This window comes from Geotrypetes seraphini, chromosome 12 (genome assembly GCF_902459505.1).
Source record: "Geotrypetes seraphini chromosome 12, aGeoSer1.1, whole genome shotgun sequence".
Classification (NCBI taxonomy): Eukaryota; Metazoa; Chordata; class Amphibia; order Gymnophiona; family Dermophiidae; genus Geotrypetes; species Geotrypetes seraphini.
Genome location: NC_047095.1, coordinates 88,306,860 through 88,332,537, shown reverse-complemented (window position 1 = coordinate 88,332,537; position 25,678 = coordinate 88,306,860). Strand labels below are relative to the sequence as shown.

The 25,678-nt window shown below is 43.2% G+C and overlaps 1 protein-coding gene across 5 annotated transcripts in view; it reads right to left on the bottom strand.

Annotated features, from left to right (window-relative positions):
• Positions 1-25,678, bottom strand: part of COP1 (COP1 E3 ubiquitin ligase) — a 468,098-nt gene that overhangs the window by 230,476 nt on the left and 211,944 nt on the right. For all 5 annotated transcript variants that reach the window (XM_033917061.1, XM_033917057.1, XM_033917058.1 and 2 more), the window contains one exon: positions 4,348-4,491. In XM_033917061.1, coding sequence (XP_033772952.1) covers positions 4,348-4,491 — 144 coding nt within the window. The remainder of the gene's footprint in view (positions 1-4,347; positions 4,492-25,678) is intronic.

Below are 25,678 nucleotides of genomic sequence, written 5' to 3'. Positions count from 1 at the left end.
AACTAACAAGAATGCAAAAAATACAAAAAATATGGCCGACAAGCTACATAAAAAGACCAAACGGCCTGGGAAACACACAAAAAAAACTTGACTACACCGAACTAAGACAATAATGTTTAAAAGAAGACTGCAATAAACGGATTCAAAATAAACTTGCTGAATATATATAAAATATATACATTTAAAAATGTTACTTATATCTTCATATTTATACTTTAGGGCATTGCAGAACCTAGGTCGGCATCCGCTGAAATGGCCTGAATGAAAAACACAGCCGGCCGAAAAGATGCTAAAAGTTAAAACTGAACTCTAGCGATTATACTTAAAGGAGCCTTCGGCGATGAACCCGGAACACAATTTGCCGAACATATAACAAATGCTTTGAAAACAATACTTACGTCTCGTGTATTCCAACTGTGGCCAACTAGTACCGAACATCTCGCTGCTAAAAGAAAGCTTCCAAAAAGATGCGATTTAAAACCACCTAAAACGGTGTGACGTAGCACGTTGTACATGAGACACCATATTGCCTGGAAAACAGCGGACTGGTTTGTACCACAAAACAACGAAAAGTTAATGCTAAACATACATAAAAAAATGAATATGTGACTCCATAAAATAAAACATGAATGGTACTGAGTGATTATGACAAACTTCATACAAAATGTAAAAGAAACCTAATGGCGCCATGATGATAAAAAATAAATACAAGTTAATGGGCATTGTCTTCCATGAGAGATATATATACAAAAACACATAAACATAATGTATAAAGTAGATCATGCTCCCATGATCTACTTTTTAAAGTAGATCATGCTCCCATACACCCTTTTTTTGGGTAAATCATACTTCCAAACATCTATTTTTAAAAAAATTATAAATAAGTACATAACGCCATCTATGACTCTAATACACATAAAAATACGTATAAATATGATTGGTGAAAATAAACAGGCATGTCTGATGATATCCAATGAGCAACCAAAACAATCCATAGGTACCATTAAGTTTTTGTAATACAGAAGCAGGAAAACAAAGGGAATTTCTTATTCGTTCATGACAAAAATGATCTCACAAAAATGGTCTCAGGTCGAGTTCCATGTTCAACCTACTAGGAGTGACTGTGTTAAAGTTATGAATGTAACGCTGTTCTTCCTTCTTGAGCAAAGAATCTGAATCACCACCCCTCCACCTTGTTTTAATAACTCTTAAAACAAAGAATTTTAAATCCTCAAGCAATAATAATAATAATAATAACAATTTATATTCCACAGGACCGTGAAGTTCTATGCGGTTTATAATGATTAGAAATGTTACAAAGAATTAATAAACAAAGTACAGATTTAGTGATTGGTAGTTCTTGCGATCGTTTGTTGAGGACTAAGATTGAATAGGTTGGTTTCCTAAGTATTTAGGAACAGATGTGTTTTTAGGTGTTTCCTGAATTCTCCATAGGTAGTAGGCACGAGTAATTGTTCAAGGTCTTTACCCCATAATGCTGCTTGATGTGCGAGAAGATGTTGGTGATGACTTTTAAATTTGCAACCTCTAACCAGTGGAGAAACAAAGTTCGGGTGTGAGCTTCGCGTGTGTCTGTTGGTTGTGAAGGAGAAGAGGTCTGTTATGTATTTAGGTGCTAAGCCATAGAGAACCTTGAAACAAAAACAGCCAAACTTGAATTTCACACGTGTCTCCATCGGCAGCCAATGTAAAAGTCGATAGGAAGGTGTCACATGATCAAACTTCTTCAGTCCACAAAGTAGTCTAACCGCTGCATTCTGAACTAGTTGCAATCGCCACATACACTTCTGGGGGAGTGCCAAGTAGGCGATGTTACAGTAATCGAGTTGGCTCAGTATAAGGGATTGTACTAGAATTCGAAATGATGAAGCATCGAAGTAAGCTCTGATGGACCGAAGCTTCCAGAGGGTGAGAAAGATTTTTCTGATCGAGTCTACCTGTTTTTTCATGGTCAGGTTCTGGTCCAGTGTTACTCCCAATATCTTCATAGTGGGTTAAAAGTTATTGATGTACACAGGTGCTTTAGTGTCGAGTGGGTATGGCGATGCTATGAAAAATTTTGTCTTTTCTGAGTTTAGTTTTAGTCTGAATTCAGTCATCCATTGCTCCATCCGATTTAGTACTTCTGTTGCTTTGGAGGTGACTTCTGAGATAAGAGTTGGTGAATGGGATAATTATTATGAAGTCGTCAGCATAGCTAAATAGTTTTACCCCAGCAGGGACAGTTGTGCACCCAATGAGGACAATGTAAATATTGAAGAGCAGAGGGGACCTTTTTTTGCAATGACCTTTTTCATACCAATGTTCCACAATTGGTGCCGACTGTATGTTCCTGCTAATACAACTTCTGTATTCAATCATTCTAGTTTTGATCATACGTTTAGTTTTACCAATATGCCACTTGGAACATGAACATATAATTGCATAAATCACATTAATAGTATTACAATCGCTATGTTCTCTTAATATAACATTAGCGCCAGTGACAGGATGTGAAAAATTTGAAATGGTCATACTATGTTTACAAATTGAACAATGTCCGCATGGTTTATGTCCAACTGAGCCAATAGTATTCTCTCTCAGATCAGGAAGTGTAGATCAGTGGTTCCCAACCCTGTCCTGGAGGAACACCAGGCCAATTGGGTTTTCAGGCTAGCCCTAATGAATATGCATGAAGCAAATTTGCATGCCTATCACTTCCATCATATGCAAATCTCTCTCATGCATATTCATTAGGGCTAGCCTGAAAACCCGATTGGCCTGGTGTTCCTCCAGGACAGGGTTGGGAATCACTGGTGTAGATGGTACTAGCATATCTCTAAGGTTCCTATTTCTAGAATATGCCACCACTGGTGTGATATTTCTAAAACATTCATGGGTTCCTAAAATTCTTCTTAATTATATCTTGGATATCATGAGAAAGATGAGAAAATCTAAGTGTGCATACTAAATCTGGTTTAGGTTTGTCCAATTTTGGATTCAATAGCACCTCTCTATGTTGGGTTTGTGCCCTTTCAAGGCAATTTTTCACACAGTCCTCTGGATAGTCTCTTGATAAAAAATTATTTGACATCCTTGGTGCCTGTCGTTCAAATTTGTCAAAATCAGTACACAACCTTCGTAATCTTAAAAATTGTGAATATGGGAGATTCTTTTTCAAACTTTTATTGTGAAAGCTAGTGAAATGAAGGTAAGTATTTCTATCGGTATTTTTTCTATGAATTGAAGTTTTAAAACAGTATCTTGTTTTATAGATCTGGATATCTAAAAACAAGATGGATTGATTATTATATTCCATCTTAAATTTCAAATTGTCATCACATGTATTTAGGCACTGATGAAAAGTAATCAATTTCTCACTATCACCCTTCCATAAGATGAACACATCATCAATATATCTTTTATAAAGTACAATGTTTTCTTGGAAAGGATGTGATTCCAAAAATTTCTCCTCAAATTCAGCTACATAAAGATTTGCGATATCTGGAGCCATCGAGTAACCCATAGCAGTTCCTTTGATTTATTGAAAAAAAATTTTTTGAAAACAAAAATAGTTATTCATTAAGGCTATGCTTGCCCACGTTAGGATGAAATGATTAGGGACAGAATGGCAATTATCAAATGTCGCCCTCCCCCACCCAAAAAAAAATATTTTTCAGGTAATTATGAAAAGATAGATTAAAATCGTCCATGGGGATAATTCTATAAGGATCAATCTAGTTGTAGATGGCAAGAAGGCACATATATGGTAGCATTCCAGTCATTTTTATTGTGTACAACTTGTACATAAGGTTCAGATGTAGTTATGGCACAAACAGAAATATCCATTTGTCTTTACTATGTATATTTGTAGTATTTCACTTAAAAAAAAAAATGATAGAAATGTACAAGTATGAACAGAAATCTGAACAAGGTAATGAAAAATAAATGAACACAGATAACTAGGCAGTACAGCCAGAAGAACTACAATGCTTTGATTTTAATGTCAATCCTCAGCTGCTGTCTTGTTCCAGCTGGCAGGGAATATTGTACAGGTGTTAATAAGACACTGTATTCTATACCAAATGTGTTGTTATGCGCTCTCTCTCCCTGTATAAACTCTCCTGGGCTGCCTGAATAAACAAATGGTTTTCACTTGAGAAGTCTTCCATTGTTTGATTTTATCAGATTTTACAGTGGTTCGTTTAATTTGTAGATTGTTTGCAGTAACAAAGATGAGCAGGCTAAGCTGATCATCACAGAAAATGGAAAACAGAAATAGTCCCACAAGCTTTATTTGTTTGAAAATTGAATAGAGACCATACTGACCAACAAATATTTTCCTACCTAATTTTGGAATTGCAGGTCATTTCGTTTTCAGGGTAGTGAATATCTACTGCATCCTGGATGACTGTGCCATATTCATAGACTTTAATCTTCTTTGTCACCCCAGCTATAGCAAAGTAATCACAATCCCGATCAAACTCAATACTGAGGAAAAAAACAGACAGAAAAGTATAAAGTCAATTAAATGGATATTTAACAGGTTTACAGCGCAACATTACCATAGCTTCCCAGTTATCCAGTACCGGGAAGGAAATTTCAAGCCAATCTCAATTTCTCGCAATCCTAGCTTTGTACACTACAGCACCCTATTATTGATTTCAAGGACAGACATCAGGGGCTACAGACACAACATTTCTTTAGCATACAAGTTTAAAACTAGGACTGGCAAAAAATGTCTCCCTCCTGACTGGGTAACTTGTTAGGGGAATGGGACGATTCAGCACGGCTGTTTCAATATGGCCGCTTCAGAGCGGTCTTTTCAGCATGGGACAGTTCATCATAGCCATTTCATCATGGGCTGTTTCATTTCTTAATATTAAGACGCCCTCTCAAAGTCAACCTTTCACCCCAGAAGTCTTTCCTCTGGACAACTTTCTGTTCCAATATAACAGGAAACCTTATGAAGCACCTGATTGATCTATGATGATGCCCTCTCCCTCTTTCAAACCTTGATGTCACCAGATCGTACGAAGGCAGGAGAAGACAATGACGGGTGGGTGAAAGGAAAAGGAAGAAGCACCAATGGGGCGAGGGGGGATATTCCCCCTCCCCTTTTCAAACATCACAGTTTCAGCAAGGTAAGGGCTCGCCATTACAACAGCCACAATGAAACAGTTGCAGTTAAACGGCCATGCTGAGCAGAGCTGGCTAAAACAGCCATGCTGAACTGGCTATGCTGAATTGTCCTAGACCTACTTGGTAGCTCTGCACTAAAATGGCCGTCTCAGGTGCAGAGATGAAACAGAATGAATGATACTGTACTGATCCATACCGTGACAGCACTTGCTTTTAACATTGTTCTTAATTCTGCTTTAACAGTTTGTCCATATTTAAGCAATAAGAACATAAGCACTGCCTCTGCCGGGTCAGACCAGGGGTCCATCGCGCCCGGCAGTCTGCTCCCGCGGCGGCCCTCCAGGTCCATGACCTGAAAATGTTCCCTACCTAACCTAAAAAGTCCATACCCAAAGGTTTTGTTAAAGTGACAGACCCACTAAAATAATTTGCACTTAAGTTATTGGCCTAAACGATCCATTCACTACAATATGGACTATTACATTACAATAAAGGTAATTCAAAAAAGTACTTTATAACTCAAACAAAATTGTTCACCAAGTTCCACTGGCCCCACCCTAAGTTATAAAATAACTCTTGCAGTATCCAAGATTTCAGTAAAGACGTTTGAAGAATGTACATCACCATCCCGTCAGCTTAATTTGTTTGCAAATCACTTTAATTCTATTTTTGAGGCTAGCTCATTTTCAATTTCTGTCTAATCACAATGCTAAATGTCAAAAGTTATTTAGCTACTCCTCTGTAAGGAAAAGGAAAAAAAAAGAGAGATATAGATGACAGGCAGTATGACAGGCAACAAATAAACAACTGGAAAACTGCTGTATACCAATTTCTGAACACTCCGCCTCACCACTCTCATACTTCCCTATGCTAAATGTCGATGTATACTAAAACATATATTAAAGGAGAGAGAATCATATATTAAAGAAGAGAGAAAATGGGGGCATTTAAATACATGTCAAAAGACTAAGGGGCCTTTTAGATATGTTGCATTAAGCGGCTAGTAAAGCATAGTTACTTACCATAATAGGTGTTATCAAGGGACAGCAGGCAGATATTCTCACACATCAGTGCCCCGATAAGGACACTTGAAAAGTGAATCATAACTTTAAGCTTAGAAAGTTCATGATTAGCCCATACCGCGCATGCACAAGTGCCTTCCTGCTCGACGTAGGTGCGCGGTCCTTCAGTTAAGATAAGCCAGCTAAGAAGCCAACCAGGGGAGGTGAGTGGGTTATAAGAATATCTGCCTGCTGTCCCTGGATAACACTTGTTATGGTAAGTAACTGTGCTTTATCCCAGGACAAGCAGGCAGCATATTCTCACATATGGGTGACCTCCAAGCTAACTAGAAAGGGATGAAGGGAGAGTTGGCCTTTAAGAAAAAAATTTTGCAAAACTGACTGGCTTAAGTGCCCATCCCATCTGGAAAAAATTTCCAGACTGTAATATGAAGTGAAGGTATAAACTGAGAACCAGGTAGCAGCTTTGCAGATTTCTTCAATACAAGTAGATCTGAGAAAAGCTACAGAACTGCCATAGCACGGACTTTATGAGCAGTGACACGACTCTCCAGAGGCAGTCCGGTCCGAGTACAGCAGCATGAGATACAGGCAGCCAACCAGTTGGAAATTGTCCTTTTGGTTACAGGATGACCCAACTTGTTAGGATCAAATGAGATGAAGAGTTGGGGAGATGTTCTATGAGGCTTTGTCCGATCGATGTAGTAGGCCAAAGCACGTTTACAGTCCAAAGAGTGCAGCGCCATTTCTCCTGGATAAGAAAGCAATGTTACTTACCGTAACAGTTGTTATCCAGGGACAGCAGGCAGCTATTCTCACTAATGGGTGACGTGATCCAACGGAGCCCCGATGCGGACGCTTCTTTGAAAAAAACTCGACGTTTCAAGTCGCCTGCACCTCGCATGCGCGAGTGCCTTCCTGCCCAGACCAGGGCGCGTCTCCTCAGTTCAGATAGCTAGCAGAGAAGCCAACCCAGGGGAGGTGGGTGGGACATGAGAATAGCTGCCTGCTGTTACGGTAAGTAACATTGCTTTATCCCAGGACAAGCAGGCAGGTATTCTCACTAATGGGTGACCTCCAAGCTAACCAGAGTGGGATGGTGGGAGAGTTGGCAACTTAGGAGAATAAATTTTGCAATACAGTTTGGCTAAACTGTCCATCCCGTCTGGAGAAGGTATCCAGACAGTAGTGTGAAGTGAAGGTATGAATCGAGGACCAAGTGGCAGCTTTACAAATTTCCTCAATCGGCGTTGATCTGAGGAAGGCTACAGAAGCTGCCATCGCTCTGACCTTATGGGTTGTGATTTTTCTGTCAAGGGGCAATCCAGCCTGGGTATAGCAGAATGAGATGCAAGCCGCCATCCAGTTAGAGATGGTGTGCTTGGAAACAAAGCGTCCCAACTTGTTCGGATCAAAGGAGATGAAAAGTTGAGGGGCAGTTCTGTGAGGCTTGGTGCGTTCTAAGTAGAAGGCTAAAGCACGCTTACAGTCCAGAGTATGCAGGGCAGATTCTCCAGGGTGAGAATGTGGCTTCGGAAAGAACACTGGAAGCACAATGGATTGGTTGAGATGAAATTCTGAGACAACTTTAGGAAGGAATTTCGGGTGCGTGCGGAGAACCACCTTGTCATGATGAAATACTGTAAAAGGAAGGTCCGCAACCAAGGCTTGTAGCTCACTGACTCTTCGGGCAGAACTGAGGCCAATGAGAAACACCACTTTCCAAGTGAGATACTTCAGGTGAGCCTTGTGAAGAGGCTCAAATGGAGGCTTCATAAGTTGTGAAAGAACAACATTGAGGTCCCAAACCACTGGAGGCGGTTTGAGGGGAGGATTGACATGGAACAGTCCTTTCATGAATCTGGAAACCACAGGATGAACAGATAGATGTTTCCCTTGAAGAGGCTGATGGAAAGCAGTGATTGCACCGAGATGGACTCGTATCGAGGAAGACTTGAGGCCAGAATGAGACAGGTGCAAAAGATAGTCCAAAACCGAAGACAAGGAGGAGTGTTGAGGCTCCTAGCGCTGAGAGACCAAACAGAGAATCTAGTCCATTTCTGGTGGTAGCATTGTCTGGTAGCGGGCTTCCGTGAAGCTTCTAGGACGTCCTTCACTTGTTGGGAAAACTGTAGAGGGGTCACGTTGAGAGGAACCAAGCTGTCAGGTGTAGAGACTGCAGGTTGGGGTGAAGCAGAGATCCCTGATGCTGTGTAAGCAGAGATGGAAAAACTGGCAGGAGGTATGGCTTCCTGCTGCTGAGTTGGAGTAGGAGGGAGTACCAAGGTTGTCTGGGCCACCGTGGGGCAATCAGGATCATGGTGGCATGGTCTGACTTCATCTTGATCAGAGTCTTTTGAATGAGAGGAAATGGAGGAAACGCATATAGAAAGCGATTCGTCCAGTCCAGGAGGAATGCATCTGCCTCGAGGCGCTGATGGGTGTAGATCCTGGAGCAGAAGTGAGGCAGTTTGGAGTTGTGGGGGGCTGCAAAGAGGTCTATCTGAGGCATACCCCACAGGGAGAATTTGTGATGAAGGGGCGTGGAGTTGAGAGTCCATTCGTGAGGTTGCAGGAGACGGCTCAAGTTGTCTGCTAAGGCATTGTCCGCCCCCTGAATTTAAACCGCTCTGAGGAAGGTGTTGTTGCGAGTCGCCCACTCCCACACCTTCAGAGCTTCCTGGCAGAGGGAGGCCGATCCCGTGCCTCCCTGCTTGTTCACATAGTACATGGCGACCTGGTTGTCTGTGCGAATGAGGACAACCTGGTTGCGAAGGAGGTGTTGGAAGGTCTGGAGTGCGTTGAAGTTCGCCCTAAGTTCCAGGAGATTGATGTGGCACTGGCGGTCCGCGCTGGTCCAGTAACCCTGGGTGCGGAGGCCGTCCAGATGAGCCCCCCAGGTATAAGTCGACGAGTCGGTCTTGAGGACTTTCTGATGGCGGGGGGTTTGGAACAACAAACCTCTGGAGAGATTGGAGGATAGCATCCACCAGCGAAGAGACTGTTGCAGAGCAGGAGTGACCTGGATATGTTGAGTCAGAGGGTCGGACATCTGGGAACACTGAGACGTTAAAGGTCCACTGAGGAGTCCTGAGGTGAAGTCTGGCAAACGGAATTACGTGTACTGTAGAGGCCATGTGGCCTAGCAGGACCATCATCTGTCTCGCCGGGATGGACGAGCGAGAGGACACTGAGTGGCAGAGACGAAGCAGAGTCTCCATGCGTGGGGGAGGGAGGAATACTCAGAGTTTGGTAGTATCCAGAAGGATAGAGTCTGGGAAGGCTGTAGATGGGATTTTGGAAAGTTTATCTCGAAACCCAAATGTTGTAGTAACCAAATTGTCTTCTGAGTTGCGAGGGTGACTCCTTGAGACGTGGAATCCTTGATGAGCCAGTCGTCCAGGTAAGAGAACACCTGGAGGCCGTGGTTTCTGAGTGCAGCAGCTACCACTACTAGGCATTTGGTGAAGACTCTGGGGGATGAGGCCAAGCTGAAGGGGAGCACTCAGTATTGCAGATGAAGATTTCCCACCCGGAATCTGAGATATTGGCGGGAGGCCGGATGAATGGGGATGTGAGTGTAGGCCTCCTTCAGATCTAGAGAGCATAACCAATCGTTCTGCTCGATGAGGGGGTACAGGGATGCAAAACTTTTCTTTGACCAGAAATTTGTTGAGCACCCTGAGGTCCAAGATGGGTCGCAGATCGCTCGTCTTCTTCGGAACAAGGAAGTACCGGGAGTAAAACCCCTTGTTCTGTTGGTCCCAAGGGACCGGTTCAACAGCCCCAAGCTACAGCAAAGCCTGGGCTTCCTGAAGAAGAAGGGCGGTCTGTGTCAAGTTGGAAGGATACTCTCTTGGAGGATGTTCCGGAGGAACCTGGTGGAATTGAAGGGCGTATCCCTCCTTGACAATGGAGAGGACCCAGAGGTCGGTTGTGATAGACGTCCATCGATAGAAAAAATGATGGATGCGACCTCCGATAGGTGGAATCACTGAAAATGGCAGAGCGACAGAGATTATGCTCTCTTTGAGACAGTCAAAAGGGCTGAGGAGCCTTAGGGACAGCAGATGGTTTAGGCTTTTGCTGATGTTTCTACGGGTGCTGCCTCTTCACAGGCTGTCGGATGGGGGGAGCCTGTTTTGGGGGGGTAATGCCGCTGGTAAATTAACGGTGTGCGTGATTGATGAGGAGGGGCAGGCCTGGGCTTCGGACGCAGAATGGACTAGAAGGACTTCTCATTGTCCGAAAGCTTCTTGGTTACCGCCTCGATGGATTCATCAAAGAGGTCGGAGCCGGCACATGGAACATTGGCAAGCCTGTCCTGGAGGTTGGGGTCCATGTCGATTGTCCTCAGCCATGCCAGCCGGCGCTTGGCCACCGAACATGCTGTGGCCCGAACCGCCAGCTCGAAGGCATCGTAGGAGGATTGCAAAGCTGTACCCGAAGTTGGGATAACGAGGCCAGCGCCTCCTGGTACTCGAACTGAGCCCTAGGATCCACGTAGGGCATAAACTTCTGGAGTACGAACAAAAGAAACTCCAAATATGTTGTGAAGTGGATGTTGTAATTCAGAACTCTCAAGGCCATCATGGAGTTCTGGTAAACTCTCCTGACGAACCGGTCCATGGTCTTTCCCTCTCTACCAGGTGGGACGGAGGCGAAGACCTGGGAGGGATGGGACCGCTTCAGTGAGGACTCCACTAAAAGGGATTGGTGGGAAAGCTGTGAGCCGTCGAACCACTTATGGTGGACAGTGCGGTATCTGGTGTCCAATTTACTCGGCACTGCGGGGATCGAATAAGGTGTCTCGAGGCACCGTGCAAAGGTTTGGTCCAGCAGCTTGTGTAAGGGAAGCTTGAGGGACTCCGCAGGTGGTTGAGGGAGGCGCATAGTCTCGAGGTATTCTTTAGAGAATATGGACCCCGTATCCAGGAGATGTCCATGTCATCGGCCATCTGTCGAAGGAACGAGGAGAAGGACAGTTGGTCGGCTGTTGCAGAGCCCCTGGATGGGCTCGATGAGGTTGAGGCCTCCGGATCCATGGGGGACAGGGATCGAGAAGGTGAGAGGTCCCATCGTGTCCTTGAGCTCTGGCATCGGTGGAGGAGTAGTCGGTGGCGAATACTCCAGGAATGCTTGCTTCCGATGAGGCGAGGCCTGCCTGGACGAGTGCCTCGATCGGTGATGTGGACTGTGTCGAGAGGTCGGCCTCGATGGGCGAGGCGAGTAGGCCTTCGCTGGTTGGGGAGGATCATGCACCAGATAACCTGCGCCACGGTGGAATCTACCATAGGCTGGTCAAACCTGCTGAAAATCAGGAGCCAGGGGATAAAGCTTAGACATAACATTAGAGGGGCAGAAAGAGCTGTCTGGGGTATCACACTGATCTGTAACCAGACCAAGGAGCTGGAGATGGGATATAAAAAAGCACATGAGAACAGTTCCTGACCGAAGCCTGAGAAGTGGAAGGAGGAGAATCCAAATGGAGCTCTTTCAGAACACCAGAAATAAAAAAGGAGCACAGAATCTTGCTTAAAAGGTGTGCTGATAGAAGGATCAGCACACAAATCCGGATTCTCATGGCGGCCGAGATGACTAGCCCTTTCAAGGGTATCAGCCCTATCCAATGCAGAAGCTGTGTCAGGCATAATATTTGAATGGTAACTGCTGCAATCAAGGTCTGCCACAGCCAGATGAGAAGGATCCCGAACAGAAAGCTCCACTACCAACACAACAGGCTGAGAAAACAAAATCTGATCCACCCGCCAGTTGCATCAAACAAATGGGGACTGAAGAATACACTTTCCAGAGAAGTCGAATAAAATTCGGTGAAAAGGCAACCCAGCAACCCAGGGCTCTGTTCAGGCACACGTGCCGTGCTAAAAATGTCCCCAGACTTGGAACGCAGGCGTTTTGTGCCAAACTCCAGAACGGCTTCTGGGTAAGATTTTTTTCCCAAGACACAGTCCCAGGCCGGCTCCCTAGCCCTAGAGCAGTGTTTCTGAAGTCGGTCCTGGAGTACCCCCTTGCCAGTCAGGGTTTTAGGCTATCCACAATGAATATGCATGAAAGAAATTTGCTTCTAATGGAGGCAGTGTATGCAAATCAAGTTTGGATCAGATTTTTTTCTCAGCCTGTTGTGTTGGTAGCGGACCAACTTGAGAAAACACTGCCCTAGAGTACCTGGAGGAGACAAAGTCCGAAGCTCCGGCCTCTTCCCCCAGCGTGCTATGGAACGTGGTACATGATCGCTGATCCGGCGCAATCAATGTACACACATTCAGCAGATTAGGTGCTGGGGAGTCCATCCCAAACGATTTTTAAACAAATTGAGGGGAATTGAGGCAGAAATAAAACTGGCAAAAATAAACAAAAGCCCAAAAATAAAAAATAGCAATTTGGGATCTGGGGAGGTGGGGGACTTGAACCCTACCCTCAGAAACTATGAAAAATTATTTTTTAAAGCATCCAGCAAGCCATCCCCAAAGTTCCCATAGAAAATAAAGGAGGAGTACTAACAGTTCTGCATTGCCATGCCTGTCAGCAGTTTTAACACAGCTGAGTGGAGGAAGTTTCTGCCTCAGAAACTTCTCCAAATTATCAGAATTTAAGATCTTCGGACTGCCAGTCGGCCGGACACCGACTATAACCTCCGCCCCCACGGATCCTCGTCACGTAGTCAGGGGCAGGAAAAGCAGCCTGCACCTTGAAACCCGGATGGGTTTTACTCCAGATGTATATAGCGTGCGCATAAAACCCGTGACAAGGCCACCAAGCAAGCAAACTCCCAGGGGAAGGTGCCCCGAGTACAGGTAGGGTGGCATACAGCAGGCTGGATCCACAGATCCATCAGAGTTTCTCTGTGAAACCATCTCAGAGGCTCCAGTTTATAGGCGCTCTGTTCGACAGAGTACAACTCGGAGCATTCTGCCCCAGGAGCGTCAGAACATCCTTATCCATCTTTGTCATCAGGTGGTTCAACTTTCATTGCTCTCAGTAAGGCACATGATGGTTCTTCTGGGACACATGGCATCTACAGTCTATGTGACTCCCTTTGCCAGGCTTCACTTATGGATCTCTCAGTGGTCTCTGGCTTCCCAATGGTTGCAGGCTCTCGACCTGCTTTCTCATCACATTATAGTCACATCTTCTCTACGACAATCTCTTTAGTGGTGGATGCTCTCTTCCAATATTTCCAGAGGGTTGCTGTTCCACATGCCCCCTCATCAGAAGGTTCTCACAACGGATTCATCAACCTATGCTTGGGGAGCTCATCTGGATGGCCTGCACACTCATGGCCTTTGGTCCACCATGGATTGTCGCCATCATATAAATCTGTTGGAACTCTGAGTGATTTTCAATGCCCTCAAAGCTTTTCAGCATCTTCTACAAGATCACGTTCTCCTTGTCCGTACGGACAATCAAGTAGCCATGTACTATGTAAACAAGCAAGAAGCACAAAAGATTTGGAATTGGGCAATTCTTCGCAACATCTTCCTAAAAGCTGTTTACATTCAGGGGGAACAAAATTCTTTAGTGGACAAACTAAGCCACATTCTTTAACATCACGAATGGACACTGAACTCAGCAGCTCTCCATCCTATCTTCTCTTAATGGGCGACACCTCAAGTAGACCTGTCTGCGTCTCCCCACAACCACAAGCTACTTTTGCTTTTGCTCCAGACTTGAAGCGGATGCTTTTCTCCTGGATTGAACACACAAATTCCTTTATGCATTTCCATTTTTTCTTTTTGTTATCATGATGCTTGTCAAGCTCAAACAGGAGTCTGCCACCATGATTCCGATAGCTTCTTTGTGGCCCATACAACCATGGTTCTCCCTTCTACTTCAACTCAGTATCAAGGAGCCAATACCTCTGCAATTTTTCTATCTCTACTTATGCATCTCAACCTGCAGTCTTTGCACCTGACAGCTTGGTATCTCTCAGGCTGACTTCAGCTGATCTACAATTCTCTCAGCCTATGAGAGACATCTTGGATGCTTCCAGAAAAGCAGCCACAAGGCAGTGCTATACTCAGTTTTCTGCCTGGTGTATTCTTCATCATAAGGAACCAAAATCCACCTCTCTGTCTTCAGTTTTGGATTACCTTCTGAATTTGGCGCACTCTGGCCTCAAGTCCACTTCTATTAGAATCTATCTCAGTGCAATTGCTGCTTTTCATCAACCAGTGCATGGAAAACCTCTTGCTGCTCATCCTGTAGTGCCAGATTTATGAAAGGACTTTTTAATATCAAACCACCTCCAGTAGTTTGGGATCTTAATGTGGTGTTTGCTAGATTGATGAAGCCTCCATTTGAACCAATGTCTTTGGCTCATCTCAAATATCTCATTTGGAAAGTGGTTTTCCCTCATTTCTCTAACTTCTGCTCATAGAGTCTGTGAACTTACAAGCATTAGTGGCGGATCCACCTTTTACAGTATTTCATTATAAGGTACTCTGTACTCATCCAAAGTTCTTACTGAAAGTTGTCACAGAGAGAGAAAGAGAGATAGATGCATTTACTACCCTTGTCGGTGAAAACATATTTTCTGAGGTTACTTCTTAGTCTGTCCCCTTTCCCTAGTCATGCAGGTCAACCTCTGCTATCCCCTGTTAAGTCTGAAATGCTGCAACTTCATCTGGCAAACTTGACTATTCCTGCAAAGCTGTTTTCAGCTTAATTTTTATCCCATTTTGTTTATAATATACATTCTGTTACGTCCCTTCTGGATTCCCTATGCTAGGTCAGGGCTGCCCAATTCCGGTCCTCGAGATCTACTAGCAAGCCAGGTTTTCAAGATATCCACAATGAATATGCATATGAGAGATTTGCTTGCAGTGCCTGCTTGGTATGCAAATCTCTCTCATGCATGTTCATTGTGGATATCCTGAAAACCTGGTCTGCCAGTAGATCTCAAGGACCAGAATTGGATAGCCCTGCGCTAGGTATTCACCAACACATGCTCTACCCCCTTAGCCTGATTATTAGAGAACATATCCAGTTACAATTTCTGTAAGCAATCTGTGTGGAAGTCTCTTGCAGTTGCTGCGCTTCTTTTCTTGTTTTTTTGCTTAAAGTTCACTTTCTCGGTGGCTTCAGTGCCTTGAGACCCCTTCCAGGTGGTCCCCTGTTGGAGGAAAGGACGCAGTCCCAGGGTACCGCTCTCTGGTGGTCTGCAGCAGACAGGCAGGCCTACTGGCAGGCAGGCAGCCCCCCCCCTCCCCACCCTGAGGCAGGCAGGCAAGGAGTCTAAGTAAGTCCTAAATGAATGGCCTTCATCTGACTTCAGGACGGCCTGGAGAATGCCTTTATATATCCTAAAGCTAATGGTGACAGAGAGCAGAGCCAGGGGCAATGTATGCAGACACACTCACAATACTGAATACAGTGAAGGAAAGGAGCAAGAAGAGGCTGGCCCCAAACACTATACCTGTACAGCAGGTCAACAACTGCAGATCCGGACAACCCCTATGGCTCGGCAGGGCGGGTGGGGCCAGCTCGTCAGGCTCCTCTAAGGTGCTACCAGGCACCAGGGGTTGTGTCAGAGGAGAAGCTTCAGCCCACACACACGCGACTGCAGGCACAGGCAGGCTTTGCCGGCTTCAGTAAGTTTCTTTACTAAAGCGCCACGAAGGTAAGGGGGAGGGAGGGAGATTCTCGGGCCTCTGAAGGGCGGCAAGGTGGCGAGAGAGAAGGGTGGATGCTGCGGGGACGGGGCTGTGAAGGGGACAGATTTTTTCCCAGTGTTATTCTCTAATGCACAGCTCCAGGCTCCAGTCAGGGATTTTTATGCTCGGAGGCTCAGGGCTCCTCTCAGGGCTCTTCTCCAGAAGCTTCACGTTCAGCACATTAGGTGCCAGCTGTGGGCTTCTCTTGGGGAGTTTCTCAGCTCTCTCTGATCTCGGGAGCTGGGTGGCAGCTGCCCTGGGCTGTGAAGGGAAGTGGACAGTGAAGAGCAGGTGGGAATGATCTCCAGCGCCGCCAAGAGGCAACGCCACCTTGGACTTGGTCCTAAATGGCCTCACGGGACCGATAACAGAAGTGGAAGTCATGGTTCCACTGGGAACGAGTGATCACAATGTAATCAACTTTAAACTTGACATCGGGAAAGGGAAACATGCCAAAACCTTAACCATCACCTTGAACTTTAAAAAGGGTAAATACGATCGCATGAGAGCCATGGTAGAAAAACGACTCGAGAAGATGGTGGACAAACTCGAAACGGTAGATCAGGCATGGTCCCTACTGAAAAATACTATCACAGAAGCACAAGATCTCTACATTCTGAGGATTTCCAAAGATCGGAGAACAAAGAGCAAAAGAGAACCGGCATGGCTTACCATACAGGTGAAGGAAGCCATAAAAGAAAAGAAGGACTCTTTCAAAAAATGGAAATGCATAAAGACAACCGAAGCCTGGAACAAACATAAAGATGATCAGAAGAAATGTCACAAGGCGGTGAGGGATGCAAAACAGGAATATGAGGAAAAAATAGCCCAGGAGGCCAAAAACTTCAAGCCCTTCTTTAGATACGTGAAAGGGAAAAAACCTGCAAAAGAGGCAGTGGGACCCCTGGATGACCAGGGAAGAAAAGGGTACATCAAGGAAGATAAACAAATCGCAGACAAACTAAATTCCTTCTTTGCGTCCGTCTTTACGAAGGAGGACACCTCAACAATACCTGAAGCGGAGAAAGTGTTTGCAGGAGAAATAGAAGACAGCCTCACCACAGTTGAAGTGGACTTAGACCAGATATACTATCAGATCGACAAACTTAAAAGTGACAAATCCCCTGGACCGGATGGGATTCATCCGAGAGTCTTAAAGGAATTGAAGGTTGAAATCGGAGAGTTATTGCAAAAACTTGCAAACCTGACAATCAGAACTGGACAGAAGCGTGGGATGAACACAGAAGATTTAGAATCAGAAAATAATATTAAAGATTGAACTAGGCCAGTTACTGGGCAGACTTGTACGGTCTGTGTCTGTGTATGGCCGTTTGGAGGAGGATGGGCAGGGGAGGGCTTCAATGGCTGGGAGGGTGTAGATGGGCTGGAGTAAGTCTTAACAGAGATTTCGGCAGTTGGAACCCAAGCACAGTACCGGGTAAAGCTTTGGATTCTCGCCCAGAAATAGCTAAGAAGAAAAAAAAAAAAAAAAAAAAATTTAAATTGAATCAGGTTGGGCAGACTGGATGGACCATTCGGGTCTTTATCTGCCGTCATCTACTATGATACCGGACGACTGGAGGATAGCGAACGTCACCCCAATTTTCAAAAAAGGATCGAGAGGGGAACCGGGCAACTATAGACCTGTGAGTCTTACGTCTGTCCCCGGCAAGATGGTTGAAGCACTGATCAAGGATAGCATAGTCCGGCACTTGGACGCACACGACTTGATGAAACCCAGTCAACATGGATTCAGGAAAGGGAAATCATGTTTGACGAATTTACTCCAATTTTTTGAGACCGTGAACGAGCAAATTGATAGTGGGAAGCCGGTGGACATAATATACTTGGACTTCCAGAAAGCGTTCGACAAAGTTCCACACGAAAGACTTCTCAGGAAACTACAAAGCCATGGCATAGAGGGGGATATACAAAGATGGATAGGCAAATGGCTGGAAAACCGAAAGCAGAGAGTGGGCATAAATGGGAAGTTCTCCGACTGGGAGAAAGTGACTAGTGGTGTACCCCAGGGCTCGGTACTTGGGCCGATCCTTTTTAATATTTATATCAATGACCTGGAGGAAGGAACATCTAGTGAGATCATCAAGTTTGCAGACGATACAAAACTATGCCGGGCGATCAGATCGCAGGAGGATAGAGAGAAACTCCAGAGCGACTTGTGTCGGTTAGAAACATGGGCGGAGAAATGGCAGATGAAGTTCAATGTGGAGAAACGCAAGGTAATGCATTTAGGCAATAAGAATAAGGAATACGAGTATACAATGTCAGGTGCAACTCTGGGGAAGAGTGAACAAGAAAAGGACCTGGGTGTACTGATAGATAGGACCCTGAAGCCGTCGGCACAATGCGCGGCAGCGGCAAAGAAGGCAAATAGAATGTTGGGCATGATAAAGAAAGGAATCTCGAGTAGATCGGAGAAAGTTATAATGCCGCTTTATAGGGCAATGGTCAGACCACACTTGGAATACTGCGTCCAACATTGGTCTCCCTACCTAAAGAAGGATATAAAACTGCTGGAGAGGGTGCAGAGACGAGCAACAAAACTGGTGAAGGGTATGGAGAAACTGGAATACGAGGTCAGACTTATAACACTAGGATTGTTCTCCCTTGAGAAAAGGAGATTGCGTGGGGATATGATCGAGACCTTCAAAATACTGAAAGGAATCGACAAAATAGAGCAGAGAAGATTATTTACATTGTCCAATTTGACACGGACTAGAGGACATGTAATGAAGCTAAGGGGGGACAGGTTCAGGACTAATGTCAGGAAGTTCTGCTTCACTCAGAGAGTGGTTGACACCTGGAATGCCCTCCCAGAGGAGATTATTGCGGAATCAACCGTCCTAGGCTTCAAGAGCAAACTAGATGCATATCTCCTTAAGAGAGGCATATAAGGATATGGTGGACTATAAATTACGCCAGGTGTACACCTGGCAGGGCCTCCGCGTGTGCGGATCGCCGGACTTGATGGACCGAAGGTCTGATCCGGAGATGGCAGTTCTTATGTTCTTATGTTCATCATCCAGCACTTCGCCGTCATCGTTTGACTCCCAGAAGCATGGCTTGTTTTCCTCCTCCTCCCTCAAAGCAGCAGTTCCTTGTGTATTTTGTATTGCAGAGCCACTGCAGCTTGTCTTCCATCTGCCTGCCCAGTCTGTGAGCGCACACCAAATGGACCTGGCCAGTAGGCAACAGCAGCTCTGGCTGCAACTAAGTCTCTAACGTGGACATAAGACGTGCATCAGATAATGTTTCGGGGAGGCTGATAAGACAAAGGTTGTCCCTCGGGGTGGGGGGAGTGTTATATTTGCTTCATAAAACGCACCCTTATTTCCACCCACTTTTTGGAGGAAAAAAAGTGTGTCTCATAGAGCGAAAAATACGGTACTTGGAGAGTCACAGAAAAGAAAAAATAATTGTCTTATTAAAGAAATGATAATTTTGCATGGGCCAGTCTAGCAAAGGCCCCGTGGCTGCTTGGTAAAAACACGGCTAAAGCTACATGAAAGCTAGTGGCAGCTGTGTGACTAGGTTAAAATCATACTGAGCTACCGCTGCTGGTCTGAGGGTGAGAAGAGGAGGAGTCCCGGTAGCGTATCGACGGCTGAAGGCAGGAAGTCAGCTGACGCCGGTGATTGGGGCAAAAGGCACGAAGAGAAAGCAAATATTGCACATCTATGGAGAAGGCAGGAAGTCAACCGACGCTGGCACCGGTGATCGGTGGAATAAGGTGCTTCTGAGATTGCGTACAGACCGCGGGCCGCACAATAGTACCTGGAGGGCCGCATGTGGCCCACGAGTTTGAGACCGCTGTCTTAGTAGTATGTTGGTCAAGCACCTGGACTTGGGTATCTACAGCTTTAGTAATCAAAGTTAAATCTCCCACAAATTTAGGGGATGAATCAGTGAATAACTGAATAGCATCCCAAAGTGATTCCATAGTCACTACTGTTGGTATCTGCAGGTTTTGCACACCATATCTTGATGCCACAACTTCCCCACTCAGTCTGAATTCCTCAAAGCTTGCAACAACATTGGATCTTTGTCAGATTGCTGTATTCATAGGGGAGCAAACTACAGCTGGCATTGCCTCTAACATGGAAGACAACTCAACAGCTTCATCCTGCCCTCATTGTCCAACACATTTCAAGCAACTAGGCTGTGATGGAACCAACTGTGGTACCAGTCAAAATTCCCAAGTGTGCTACTTCAGAATGAATGTCACCCCTGGTAGCTAAAGACATCAACAGGCTCTCCCTTTTCAGTTTCTGCTTACCAACAAAGGAAGCCACCGAGACTAAGCAAAACCATAAGCAAGGTAAGGAGCTCCTGCTGACACGTCTCTTTAGAATGCCATCTTGGCCCCCAAGTTAACATATATGGTTTTATACATCAGAAGACAGCCAAGTGAACTACACATAGGAAACACCAATTCTTAGGGATGTAAGTTAATTTGAAATGGCATTTGCCTTGTCATTTCATGTTGTTTTTAGCTCAAAATGGCAAGAAAAAAAATAAAATTTTGGTTTTCCTGTTATAGTGTAGTACATTCTTTCAAAAGAATGCCTGCTGTAAAATACAGTACTGTTCCTGAAATAGGAACCCACAAAGAAATGTAAATTCTCACAAGCATGGGAAGCTAAACAACATAAAAGTAGGGGAGTGTAACCCCAAAATTATTTATTCAGTGATATGACTACCTTTGGTTAAAACGTAGAATGAGAATGAAAAACTACTTTCATATACTGTTCCTGAAATAGGAACCCACAAAGAAATGTAAATTCTCATAAGCATGGGAAGCTAAACAAAATAAAAGTAGGGGAGTGTAACCCCAAAATTATTTCTTCAGTGATATGACTACCTTTGGTTAAAACTTAGAATGAGAATGAAAAACTACTTTCATATAATAAATATGAGTATATAGTTCATAGGTGAGCAAGGTTTGAAGTTCATTCTTCTAGATAAAGTAACTACAGGAAAGAGCACATTCTAGGTAATAATGTTTGATAAGACCAATATATGGTTGTATGATACAGGAGGTTTCTGCAAGTGTCTTTTTTTTATTTCTTTATTTGAAAACGCCCAGCAAGGAAAGGATAATAATGAAAGAACTAGAAAAGTACAATGTCTGTATTATCACAAATAAAGAAAATTAAAAAACCAACTACACACATCATCATGTTGGGCTACTGAGTAATACTACAGGATTTTTCATCAGATGAGACACTTAAAGCAAAGGATATTGTCAATTTGTTAATACTACTCATTTTTTAAAATGCTTGCATTCAATTTCAGCCAAGGAAATTAGGTTTTTAACTACTGGGTCTTGTGATTTGGGTAGAAAAGAAAATTAGATTACCACCATTTCAAAATATTGTTCCTCTATTTTTATGGATCTCCTTTTTGACTATGTTAGTTCTCAAATGCTGATTTTAAGCATTTTGTTTCCTTTTTAATGTAGTCATTAATATATTGTTGTTTGTCTTAATTTACATTTTGATGATTTAACATATAGTACATAAAACTACCTTCATCAACTTAAGTAAATGATTCCTAGTTTCCTAGTAGCTTATTTAAACATTGCACAAAAGAAAGACACATTCTCAATGAAGATGCATAACAAGGGAAATAAAATGGCTGCATGCCACTACTGAATACACAGTATATGATCAATGCAACTTCACGAATTGCTCCTCACCAGGCCCATATTTGTCAACTTTCAAATTACTTCTGGCTGCTGTCCAGTCTCCCTGAGGTTCATACTGCTCACTGGTCAACAAAAAGGTCAGTAGTAGAATAGAAATGAAGTAACCTTTATTCAACAAAGGCCATCTGCCATTCAATAAACCAAAACAAAAAAGAGCTTAGACTGACGCTCCTACTGCTGACTTCTGCACCTGGTTAACTGAATTCTGGTCCACAGTTGCTACTTATACACTGAGGAAAGGCTGCCACCTCATGGACTGGCATCTCCAAGACATCATGCAACCAAGATACAAATCCTATGAACTAAAGAAACTATGAGTAACCCTTAAGACAAGATGAACTTGAAACATTTATCTCTGCTACACTAAAGGTTAAATTTTTGAAAACAAAAAGCCACAAACTCTACTTTAATAAGGTCAGGACCTCAAAAAAAATAAAAATGAAAGAAAAAGCTAAAGACGACCTTTGACCGAAATGCATTTTCCTCTCTGTGAAAAATATGCCCATTGTGCTACAGACTGAGCTCTCTATAAGAAATCATTAATTGGTGACCACACTGACACTTTCTATAACAAAATATTGTGTATAAGTGAAGGTCTTCAGTATTCACAACTCATTTGCAGGAACGTCTTGCTCCAGAGAGTTGTTAGTTTGATATTATGCTGAAGAAGGCAAATAAGCGTGATACATCCTTGGACCTTATAAAGTATGCTTTTTAAACCAAAAAACACGTGAAAAATCAATGGTTGAAAAATCTCCTTAAGTGTGCTGTTTCTTATACTGTATAAAATATGCATGAATGAGAGTCCAGTCTCCTAGTAATATTCCCTTATATGTTATCACTACATCCCACACAGTGAAAAAAGTACTTACCTTGAGGACGTTGAAAATAGCTGAATTCACTGTCCATGACATGTCAAATAATCACTCCTCTACAGAGCTCCGTCCTTCCCGGTTGGAACAGTGCGTATGCTCCCGAAGAAGGAGGCTATGTCCTCCAAAATGGATCTCTATAGAGCAGAGTGATTATTTGACCTGTACAAAGTGTCAGTGTAGTAAGCTCAGTTTGAAAGAATATTTTTATATATGGTTCCAGACATTCTTGTTATATAGGGTTTTTATGTTTTGAAAATGCATTGTGTCCAAACCGTCAAAATGATGGTTTTGCCTGTAGTTTGTTACCAAATGAGTATGTTGCCAGTTTATTTTCAGGGGTCCTTTTATAAGAAATTGAATGGAATTCTCACTAAATTTATTTGGCTGGGTAAAACAGCTAGAATAACTTTAGTATCTTTGCAAAAACCAATCGTGGCGGGTGGGGTAAATTTTCCAAATTTTTATACATACCATCAAGCTTTCATACTGCGTCAGGGTATGTATCGGATCTTTCCTGAAGTCTTGGAGCATCTTCCGGACTGGCTTTACTTAGAATGGCAACTTATGTCCCCATTATGGTTATGTCATATATTGAGTATCAAGTTACCCAGAATTTATAAGGACAATAGCATTCTTTTTGCCACCTGGAAAACCTTAAAATTTATTGATAATTTAACATCTATATCAGTACAACAATCCACATGTCAATCCTTATGGTTGAACTCCAAGATTCAAATTGGCCAGGCTAAGATCCTCTGGAAGCACTGGCTGCAGGCAGGTATACGCACTTTAGATGACGTGTTATCAAATGGGAAAATGCTTGACTTTTCACAACTGTAACAATCATTCAGTATCGCAAAGTCTCAAACATATAAATGGTTGCAGTTGAAGCAGGCCATTCAGAAGGGGTTCCCCGATTGGCACAACTTTAAAAATCAGTATAGTTTGCCAGGCCTATGCTTCCAGACAGATTTGCTAGGGCATCAGGCAGCCAAGTGATATAAATTAATATCTGAATAAAAAACCTAAAATTAGTCTAAGAGACATTTGGAGCATTGAAATAAAGCAACAAATTTCTGCTACTCAATGGCCACAGATTTGGACTTGGAGGATGAGATGTACAGCGTCAGCATCCATGAGACAAACCTGTTGTTTGTTTTTTTTGCTGGACCCCTGTTCGTTTGCAAAAGTTAGTTCTAAGTCTAATAGATGCTGGCACTGTCATCTTGAAATAGGGACACTGGATCATTTGTTGTTCTACTGTCCCTTGATACTCAACTTCTGGAAATCTGGGGGGCATATTAATTTGATTCTGGAGACTGCAGTTCTGCTGTCATATGAAGCGGTAATCTGTGGGACATTGTTATCTCCTACACCTTCAATAGATAGTATAATGACTGGGGTAGCCATTCTCATGCAAATGGTCACTAAAAATTGAAAGAATTTTGACAGATTAAATTTCACTTTTTGGTGGAATTCATTATGCTTGAGTTATAAATACAAGAAAATGAATTCTGAAAAAATGGGTAATAATAAATTGTTTAAACTGACGTGGGGTCCTTGACTAATTTTATTAATTTTAATTAAATGGTTTATTCCCCTATTACCGGTTTGATTTGCATATCCAGGGAAGGGGGTGGGTGGGAGGGAGAGGGATTTTATATTAGGATTTGTTTATTAATTACATGTTTGTACTGTTGTATGGTTTTATTGAATAAATTGGAATTAGGGTGGGTGGGAGTAGGGAAAAAAATGTTTTCTCATGTATTTATTGATGGATGTAAGTGCTGTTTTTCAAATTACTTGTATGTATTCCTTTATGCACTGTGTTCAGACTGGAAAATTAATAAAGATCTAGAAATAGAAAATTCATTGTGTTATAGAGCATTCAGCTATGCTAAGTTTTCTGTGTTATTGTAGTTCTCAGCAGTGTAACAGGCTGCATATGAGCAGAAAGAATTTCTTTTTTTTTTTTTTAGTTCAAAATTTTTATTGAGAACTTTTATAATACAAACACAAAGCAGAATAAAATCAATACAATACAATACAGCAAGGCTGCCATTTGTTAATTAAAACCAAATAACTGTTTGTCATACGAAGGCAGCAACATAAGTAGAACTGCATCAACAATAGAACCAAGAAGAAAAATGAGGAAAGCAAAAAGGAGAAGAAAAGAAAAAAGAAATGAGGAAAATGACAATACATATGCAAAAGGAAAGATAGTGGTCAGGAGTGTGACTGTATAAAATTATCCAGAAATATCCATGGTGATACTGCGGCGGAGGTGTGGAAGGAGAGTCCGGAGGTTCTAGTTTTTCAGTAGCATAATGTTCATGTTTACAATATAGACATAGTGAGTTCCACCAAAAGGTATAATCCAACAAGGATGCAGATTTCCAGTTTTTAAGAATATGCATGAGTGCAATAACAAACATAGTATCTATTAGTTTCGCCGGACAGACAGAGTTGGCAAAGCAGAGATGTTGAGAGCGAAGAATAATCATGTCAAAAGTAAGGTCACAGTCACACAAACTAATTTCTTTGATGGTAGATCATATGCGTGTCCAAAAGTATCAGATAGCAGGACAGTGAAAGAGCATATGATCTAAAGTTCCATCTTCCACTAGACAGTGGCAACATTTAGGGTCCAATCTGAGGTTGGCTTTCCACATGCGATGTGAGGTCCACACAGCTTGCCAGAGAAAATAGAGAGACTGTGAGACTCTTGAAGAGAGAAGAGGTCGGTTAGTTTTAGTTCAATATAGTCTCCAATCCACATCAGAGAGAGATGACTGTAGCATGGTAGACCAGTGAGAGAGGTCTTGAGGTAAAAAAGTGTATTTATGATCTCTCATAATTTTATAGAAAGTAGAGACCGCCTTTCCCCCAGATGGTACAAGGAGACTCCAATTAGGAAATAGGTAATAGGACAGAGTACAATACTGGGGTTCAAAAAGGGACTGGATGACTTCCTGGAAGGGTACAGATAGAGGGTTACTCTAAAGGACATTAAGCGAAAAGCGTATGAGAGTTTTAGGGTATGAGCACTATCAGGTCATGGACCTGAGGGGCCGCCACGTGAGCGGACTGCCGGGCACGATGGACCTCTGGTCTGACCCGACAGGGGCAATACTTATGTTCTTATGTTCTTAAATGAGTTCAAGGTGTGAGAGAGGTCTGTCGTAGGATGTAAAGTTACAGAGTTGACAGCGGCAGACAATATTGACCACTGAGACT